The sequence below is a fragment of the Auxenochlorella protothecoides genome (genome assembly GCF_000733215.1).
Source record: "Auxenochlorella protothecoides strain 0710 unplaced genomic scaffold scaffold30, whole genome shotgun sequence".
NCBI classification, from domain to species: Eukaryota; Viridiplantae; Chlorophyta; class Trebouxiophyceae; order Chlorellales; family Chlorellaceae; genus Auxenochlorella; species Auxenochlorella protothecoides.
In genome coordinates, this window is record NW_011934162.1 from 30750 (window position 1) to 38969 (window position 8220).

At 61.3% G+C, this 8220-nt stretch overlaps 4 protein-coding genes across 4 annotated transcripts in view; 2 read left to right on the plus strand and 2 right to left on the minus strand.

The window, feature by feature from the left end:
• Positions 1 to 401: 401 nt before the first annotated feature.
• On the plus strand, positions 402 to 2539 carry F751_2810 (Protein RecA; the record flags this gene model as incomplete). Its single annotated transcript, XM_011398123.1, has 5 exons — positions 402 to 605; positions 818 to 1111; positions 1414 to 1787; positions 1976 to 2197; positions 2374 to 2539. 5 exons carry the CDS (start codon positions 402 to 404, stop codon positions 2537 to 2539), a joined length of 1260 nt encoding a protein of 419 aa, XP_011396425.1.
• A 241-nt stretch (positions 2540 to 2780) lies between these two features.
• F751_2811 (Oral cancer-overexpressed protein 1-like protein) lies at positions 2781 to 3495 on the minus strand (the record flags this gene model as incomplete). The annotated part of the gene is made up of 3 exons (XM_011398124.1): positions 2781 to 2903; positions 3012 to 3225; positions 3398 to 3495. The coding sequence occupies 3 exons, from the start codon at positions 3493 to 3495 to the stop codon at positions 2781 to 2783; spliced, it is 435 nt and encodes a 144-aa protein (XP_011396426.1).
• Positions 3496 to 5535: 2040 nt separating this feature from the next.
• Positions 5536 to 6713, minus strand: F751_2812 (Estradiol 17-beta-dehydrogenase 1; the record flags this gene model as incomplete). The annotated part of the gene is made up of 3 exons (XM_011398125.1): positions 5536 to 6054; positions 6194 to 6535; positions 6660 to 6713. The coding sequence occupies 3 exons, from the start codon at positions 6711 to 6713 to the stop codon at positions 5536 to 5538; spliced, it is 915 nt and encodes a 304-aa protein (XP_011396427.1).
• A 991-nt stretch (positions 6714 to 7704) lies between these two features.
• The window catches only part of F751_2813 (NF-kappa-B inhibitor-like protein 1), a gene marked incomplete at both ends in the record, with an annotated part of 2317 nt that continues 1801 nt past the window's right edge, over positions 7705 to 8220 (plus strand). Inside the window, 2 exons of the mRNA XM_011398126.1 lie at positions 7705 to 7847; positions 8035 to 8169. Coding sequence (XP_011396428.1) covers positions 7705 to 7847; positions 8035 to 8169 — 278 coding nt within the window. The remainder of the gene's footprint in view (positions 7848 to 8034; positions 8170 to 8220) is intronic.

Sequence of the window (8220 nt, forward strand, 5' to 3'; positions counted from 1 at the left end):
GGCTCGTGTACTGTCTTCAGTCTGTCTTTCCTTCCCACTGGGGAGTGGAGACCATAAAATTATTCCCCCAAAGAGTAAATGACTGAGCTCCTTGTACCTACACCTGATGTTCTCCATTCCTCATAAATCTTCAGTCCTGATGTAAATGTAAATCAGGTGCTAAAGTTCTCCGAGGAGGAGCTTAGACACCTGCAAGTTGGAGCACAGCACGCGCACCACGGAGACATCACGATCCAGGAGCTTTCGCGTCGCATGCATGCCACGAGAACCTCTCCAAGGCGAGTGCCAACCTTGTATTGCGATTATTGGGTCGCTGAGGGATTCGAGGAGTTTTTGATCCGGCGGTGGTGTTGATGGTCGCTCCCAGCCGCGGTCTCGCACCCTGCAGCTCGCCCCTTGCCATGCAGCGCTGCGCCCAGAGGCTCGCGCATCAGGCCTCACGATTCTCGGCACCGGTCATCCGCGGTAGAAGCCTGAGCAGGGAGTCGTTCCTGGTCTCCAACCCCTACGATGGCGCGAGGTCCTTCACGACACCCACGCTCGTGTGCCACGCACGGGCGACGAAGGAGAAGGGCAGCGTGCCTGTGGACTCCGCCGATGCCAAGGTGTGTGGCCGAGGGGCTCGGTGCAATGTTGGTCATGCGATGTGTGTCCTGCATGGTGTTACTGGGGGTGGGTCGGGCCATGTTGGCAAGCATGGCGCCCCTGCCTCGCCTCTGCTCCCCGCATGTAGCAGCCAGCACCACCTCCACAACACCCCCACCTCGTCCAATGAGTACCGCCCCTGACACACACCGACCGCCGCGCGTTCCACTAGGCCAGCGCCCTGGACCACGTGATGAAGGAGATTAACAGCCGGTTTGGCAAGAACAGCATCATGCTGCTAGGCGACAACAAATTTGGGGAGGTGCGCACCACGCCCTCAGGCGCCCTGACCCTGGACATCGCGCTGGGCGGGGGCTACCCCGTGGGCCGCATCGTGGAGATCCTGGGCCCCGAGGCCAGCGGGAAGACCACCCTGGCCCTGCACGCCATGGCTGAGGTGCAGAAGCGCGGCGGTGCCGTAGCCCTGATCGACGCCGAGCACGCCTTCGACCCCCTCTTCGCCAAGGTGGTTTGTTTTTCAATGGGAAAGGGGAGGGGGGGGGTTCAGATAGGGTGGCTCAGGATGGTGTAAGGGGCTCATGAGGGCTCCACATGGTAGTTGTCACACGCCAGGCTCCGCACCTGTCTCGCCGCAACCCCTCTCCTCTCTCACAATGCACCTTTGCATCTCCTCCCGCACACCTTTCTTTCCCATCCACCCATACATCGATCACCTATCCCCTGAAACCCACCCACCCACCCAACCCCCACAAAAACACCCATCCGCAGCGTTTGGGCCTGGACATTGGCCGCCTGTTCCTGTGCCAGCCCGACTCGGGGGAGATGGCGCTGGAGGTGGCGGACTCGCTCATGCGCTCCGGCGCGGTGGACATGGTGGCGGTGGACTCGGTCGCCGCGCTGGTGCCACGCGCCGAGCTGGAGGGCGAGATCGGGCAGACCCAGATCGGGTCGCAGGCGCGGCTGATGAGCTCCGCGCTGCGCAAGATCGCGGGCAACGCCTCGCGCCACGCCTGCACCCTGCTCTTCATCAACCAGATCCGGCACAAGGTGGGCGTCATTTTCGGCAGCCCCGAGACCACCAGCGGGGGCATGGCGCTGAAGTATTATGCCAGCGTCAGGCTGGAGGTGCGCCCCAAGGAGAAGATCATGGCCGACGGCGAGCAGGCCGGCATCAAGATTAAGTCAGTGTGTGCTCGTGTGTGGGGTTAGGGGTGGGGTGGGGGGGAAGGTCCGGAGAATGGAGGGGGGGCACCGGCTTGCGTCCTTGCTGCTCGACCAGGTCGGAGGCCCTGGCTATGCATGCGCCTTGCTACACCCCACTGACACCCCACCTTCACAATCCCAACCCCAACTTTGAATCGCCACCCAGGGCAAAGTGCACCAAGAACAAGGTGGCGCCGCCATACCGCATCGCAGAGTTTGACATCATGTTTGGCAGCGGGATCAATGGCGCGGGTTGCGTGCTGGATGCCGCCGAGAAGGTGGGCGTGGTGATCAGGCGGGGAGCCTACTACTACCTGGGCGAGGAGCGGCTGGGACAGGGCCGGGAGAAGACGTTGGAGACCCTGGCGGAGAGGCCAGAGCTGCTCAGGTGGGTGTGGTCTGGGGGGGAAGAGAGGCCTGGGGTGCTGGATGGAGGGTGCCGTGGTCATAGGGCGCATGGTCGAGGCTGTGACATCTTTCTCTGAGATACGCTGCCGAGGGCAGGGCCCCCCACTGGCTTCCATCCCAGCCATCAAACCCCACCCACTCATCCACTCCCTGCAGCCACCTGGAGGAGGAAACGCGGCAGGTGCTGACCAAAGGTGGGCACGCAGTTGGGGACGCATTTGGCGAGGCCTCCAGCAGCGAGGAGGAGCCGGAGTTCCTGAGCGAGGCCGACGAGGGCGAGGCGGAGGCAGGAGGCTTGGACGCCGAGGCCGTACAGCCGTGAGCGCCGCGGCTGAGGGCGAAGCCCGCTCCCCTTGTATGTATTACGTCATGTTGTGCCACCCCCGCCACCTTCTTCCCTGTACACGAGCCTCGCGCCACTGGAATCGTTGTCCCTCCGACCCATTCTGGCTCCCCACACCGACGCCCGTGCCCTCTGCACCCTCGGCATCATGTCTTCTCCTGACCGCACCCTCGCTCAGAATGGTGATGCTGTGTACATTTCATCGCTGCCTCCGTGCGCTTCAGAAGGACAGGGACTCGTCAGCTGCATGGGCGATGCCGTAGGCATCGCCCAGCCCCAGCATGGTCACCAGGGTCTTGAAGCGGCCACGCATGGCCTCCACGAGCTGATGCAGGTTGGGGTCCTGCAGGAGAGAGGGTGAGGGCTCACACATGTGCCAGCAGGTTTGAACCCCGGAGGCCATGGGGAGTCACCTGGGGGCCTGAATGAGCCTGGACCCCCACCCCCTCACCTGAGCATCAGACCAGGGGAAGGACCGCACGAGATCCTCCAGTAGTGCCATGTGTCGTAGGACCCGGGGGTTGAGCTTCAAGCGGCCGCCATGCTCCCCGGCTGTGTGCCACTGACTGAGGCAGCCCGAATAAAAGGCAACTTCATATGAGATGCGAAAACCTTGTTCGACGCCCATGGCCCGGCCCTCTGCATACCCGGCTGCCTTTCCCTCCCTGATGCACGAATGAAAGGGTTGGGGTCTGTGTGGAATGAAGGTCGAGGCAGCCAGTGCATGTGCGAATCAGCTGCTCAAGGCTTCACCCAGGCTCCACGTTGAGGTGAGGGCCTGCCAACCCTACTTTCACGGGGCAGCAACCCAAACTCAGCCTCGTGATCGCAACTCACTGCATTCCAGCCTCTCTGCCGTCCCGAAAGTGGTGCTCCTCCAAATCCAGCGCGGATGCAAAGGGGTCCAATTCTGCCACTATCTGTGCCGGCGCCATGGGGCCTTCGAGACCTTGCACACCTGCGTCTTCGTTGATGCCGCTGAACGGATGAATCCCGAGCACCAATCCGTCTGGATGTGTCGAATTCTGGAATTAATATTGGGAGTCGCGAAACGGATGTAGGTAGGAGAGGTTGAGGGGATCCCGGGAGCAGGTTCCTGCGACCCAAGTTGATTGAATGCCGCACACAGATGACAAGGGGATTGACAACGGAGCTTGAACTTCTTCAAGTTCTCCAAGACAACATTCTTGCGGAACCGTCTCCATTTTCAGGGGCGGGCCGGTATGCGACAGAATTTATCCACGTGACCTTTGTAGAGAATCCTGAGCCTTCTGGGCCTTTAGATCTCAGAAGCTGCGAGCACTGCAACTGCATTAAAAACTTGACTATTCGAGACAGAATGTCTATTCAGACGACTCACTTTGCTGCATGTCGCCCATGTACGCGGCCTGGCATTTGCCCATGCAGCCCCATTCCCCACGAGCCCCTCCATGCGGGCCCCGCGAGGCGGTCCAGAGTGGGCTCGTACCCGCTCAGGGCAGTAAAACGCCGGGTAGAGATCCTAGATGAGCAGGCGATCGACAATTTGGCGGCATGTTGTGATGACTTCGTGTGCACCTCCAGTCCCGCCGTGGAGAACAGCGTCCGCACGCTGGCGCGCGACATACAGCGAGCCGATGGCTCCTGGACCCGCCGGATCCTGGCACCAGACGTGGTGTACAAGGTAATGGTGCAACGAGACAGGCAGGATGCTGCTGGACCACGGCTGAGGGTCTGCATGAACACCATGGAGGAAAATGCTGACTCAGCAATGCATGGACGGGCGGTCTGTGCACCTGGCGGGCTGATGCAGCTCAGTGCGTGTGCGACCGGCTCTTCTTCGTGCAGCACTATAGGTCTGCCCTCCCGTGTGCATGCCCAAACATCGTGCAGTTCTTACTGAATGGGCCTCCTCACCTCGACCCTTTCTGCAGGACAACTTTCGTAGTTTCAAGGGCATACAAGGCTACGACTCCCTAGACTTTGTGCCAAACGTCGTCTCTCCATCTCGCGTGACCATACGACGCATGCGCATGCTGCGCCAAGATCTGGCGGTCGTGGAGTGGGTGCTGGAGGGCCGTTTGGGGCCCCTGTCCCTGTCGGTGCAGGGAGAGACCGAGGCACAGCTCAACTTGCTGTCGGGCCGCATCGTGGAGCAGAGGGAGTCGTGGCCAGGGGCTCCCCTCCCCTGGACCCTGGCAAGGGCGCTCTGGTCAGTGGGTAAGAAGACCAAGGACACGGTCAGGGGTGGGAAGGCGGCCATAGACTCTGCCCTAGATCAGGAGGGCGAGAGCCAAAATCAGTTTCAGGGGGATCCCACCGACCCCACGAGGTTCTTCATGGATCAGGTGTGCATGGGTGTTGGGGTGGGTGTGTTGTGGGCGAGTGTCCCCAGATTGATCGTGGTGGGTGGGGTAGAAGGTGCCACGGTGTGCCTGCCATGGCTTTGCAACCTTCCTGCATCCTGCTACCCTCTCACCGCTTCCACCCGCCCCTTGCAGACAAAAAACAGTTTGTGGAATGACATGATCAACCTCAGTCTGTTTGGCGCAATAATATATCTCTTTACCCAGACTCTGTACCACCTTTGGAAGTGAGACTCTAGACTTGCCGTGCTGTTGTGAGATGTAAGGGGAGATTGCTGTGCCCAGGCCCAGGTGCAGGAACCAGCGGGGTCAGATGCATGAGGGTGGACATGCCACATGGGACAGAGAGAGATGGGGGCCACGGTTGGGGGAGCCCGTTTCAGCAACTTCTGGATTGGGTCTGGGATGCAGTGGTAAGGGCTCAGCCTGGTAGATGTGCATGCTGAGCGCAAAGATTGTATCATCAGAGAGCACACATCTATTCGAACAGTAGGGCGAATGTGTTGCGACCGAGGTTATGGCAGTCTGGGGACAGGCACAGGGGCCCCAAAGCCTGCAGGGGTATCCAAACGACACGCCTCCAAGCAATGCGCTCCGCCCTCAGCAATGCATCCGACAAGTCGGCACGGCTCACGCCAGCCCAAACTGCCCGGCAATGGTGCTGTCCAGGGCCCTGCCCAGCACCTTCTGCAGCAGGCCTAGGACCCAGAGCTTGAGCGCCCCGCCCGCTGCCAGGAACCAGGCGGGTGGCGGCTTCGCGCCCGGCGCGGTGGCGGCGTTGATGACGCCGGCGATGCGCGCCGCGACCTGGGACGCGGGCTGCACGCCCTTGGAGTTCTGAGACATGCGGGCGCGGGCGCGGATGGAGGGGGCGTGCGCGCGGTAGAGGCTCCCCGGGCGTTCATACCGCTCCCCGCTCTGGCCCGCCTCCGCATTGTTGGAGAAGCTGGAGGTGATTGCCCCCGCAGTGACGGTGGTCACCTGGATGTTAAAGGGCCGCAGCTCCAGCCGCAGCGAGTCGGAGAGGGCATGCAGGGCAGCCTTGCTGGCGCTGTAGGCGCCGGCGTAGGGCGTCGCGAGCCAGGCGGAGACGGAGCCGATGTTCACCACCAGCCCGCCGCCGCGGGCAGCCATGGAGGGGACCACGGCCTTTGTGGGGATGGGAATTGGAGGGTGAGGAAGCAGAATTGGCAGGCAGAGGAATGTGGGACACAGATTAAGGGGGTGAGGGACTGCATGGCGGCTCTGGGAATACCCACGTGCAGGCCGCTCAGCCCAGCCAGCCGACCTGTGTCATGCGCAACACGCCCATGACGTTGGTGTCGAAGACGGCGGTCACTTCGGACAGGGGCTGCTCGGCCAGGGGACCGAATTTGCTGATGCCGGCATTGTTGACGAGCACGTCGAGGCGCTCCTCTTGGGACAGCACCGTCGCCACCGCCTCCTTTACGCTGGCCTCGCTCCCCACGTCCAGCGCCAGCGTGGATATGCCCAGGTCTGCCAGGGGCTCGAGGGTTTTCAGGCGGCGCGCGGTCGCGTACACCTTGTACAGCGTGCGCCCATCGGGTGTGGTCTGTGAGTGCAGGCACGTGGCCAAGGCCTGGCCCAGCCCGCTGCTGCAGCCCGTGACCTGATGGTTGGGGATCCAGAGTAGAATTTCAAGGGGGTATCGTTCAGCAGTCCCATCGGAGCATCGTACCTCCAGTGCGACACCCTCCGGCGATGGAGCCTCGAGCCTGGAGGCCGACACTTACCAGCACAACCTTTGCGAGCAGGGAATCCTGCGAGCTCGAAGCGATCTCCACCATGAATATGTGCAAGCACGGGTTGGATAGAATTCTTTGAGGCAGCCAGGGGGGATAGGCCGCCTGTGAGGCGAGTGTGCCCCGGAACAGGTGCACAGGAAGGGATCTCGGAGATCTCGTTGAACACTTTAAAGGAAGCCAAGAGAAACCCACGTCCGTCGGCTGCTCGCTGGCCCGTAACAATACATTGTGGTTCTCGCGAAGTTTTTGTATGAAGCTCTCGCTTTTTTACCAGCAATACTTTTCAGTTCTTCAGGATGGGCGTTGGTACTGCTCGAGGCTGCTGTCGTGCTGCTTCCTGTGCACGTGGGTACAGAGCGGCAACCCAGGTTACAATGTCTTCCATCATCATCAATTCCGTTCCAACGTACACATGTAATATCCTGTACAGACATGCAAACATCTGGTGGGCCGCATGCCCCACGACAGGCACAAGAAGAGAAAACGAAGAGAGCACGACAGGGATCGCGATTCCCTCGCTGAACTCCTCATCCAGGCTGGATTGGGGGATCACAGGCGTTGCAAGAGACTTCTCAAGAAGGGAGCCTTTCCCAATGGCCGAGGCTTCGACGGCACCAATCCCCTCCTCCAAGTGATTCGGGCGGAGTGGAGGGGTGATCTCCTGATCGACAAGTCTACTCTCTGCGTCATGGATCCGGCGTGCTATGGATTCTTATGGACATTTTAAGAGTAGAGTTCCTCGGGAAGGAGGCTGACAGACGCCGAAGCTGGTCGCACACCCCACAACTCTGTCCAATCCCAACTTTAACACACGCAGGCTGCCACCCACGGCCATGTGAAAGTGGTCAAGACTCTGCTGCGGTATGGTGCAGATGCCATGGCACGCGATGCTCGTGGGAACACCCCTGTACACCTGGCAGCCAGGGGGGGCCACCTCGAAGCCGTGGCGGCCCTGCTGGCGGCTGACCCCCCGCCCGACATCTTTACGGCAAACCTTGCCGGCGTCACGATTACGGACGCAATAAACGCCGCCATGGCTGCCCAGGACCGGGCCACAGACGCCAGTCCTGAGAGGAGCGGCGGCAAGGCGGACGACGGGGCCAGCAGAGGGTGGGAGGGAGGGGATGCCTGGAGCGACCGCCTGGCAGCTGAGCTGTCTGGCGACGAGGACGATCCGTGAGTTTGAATGTCCAGGGAGAGGGCTTTGATTCAGGGGCGTCTGTGATGCATTCTGCATGTATTTTCGAATCAGGGATGGGAGAAACTTATGCTTGAGGATGGCGCACGATGTCACAATGACCCAGATCCTCAAATGCAGCTGCGACGAAATGTATCGCTCACCATCGTCACATCCCCTCGCCAGGTTTGGTGGGCCATGGGGTGTGCCAGCCACGCCCGTCGAGTCTGTGGACGAGTTTGCCCAGCGCATCTGGCGGGAGATGCAGGAGCGGCAGAGGGCGCGGGCTGCGGCCACCTCTGCCGAGTTTGTCAGTGCCAGGTGAGGTGACTGCATGAGGCCTCGGAAGGGGGGGGGGGGGGGGGGTCTACC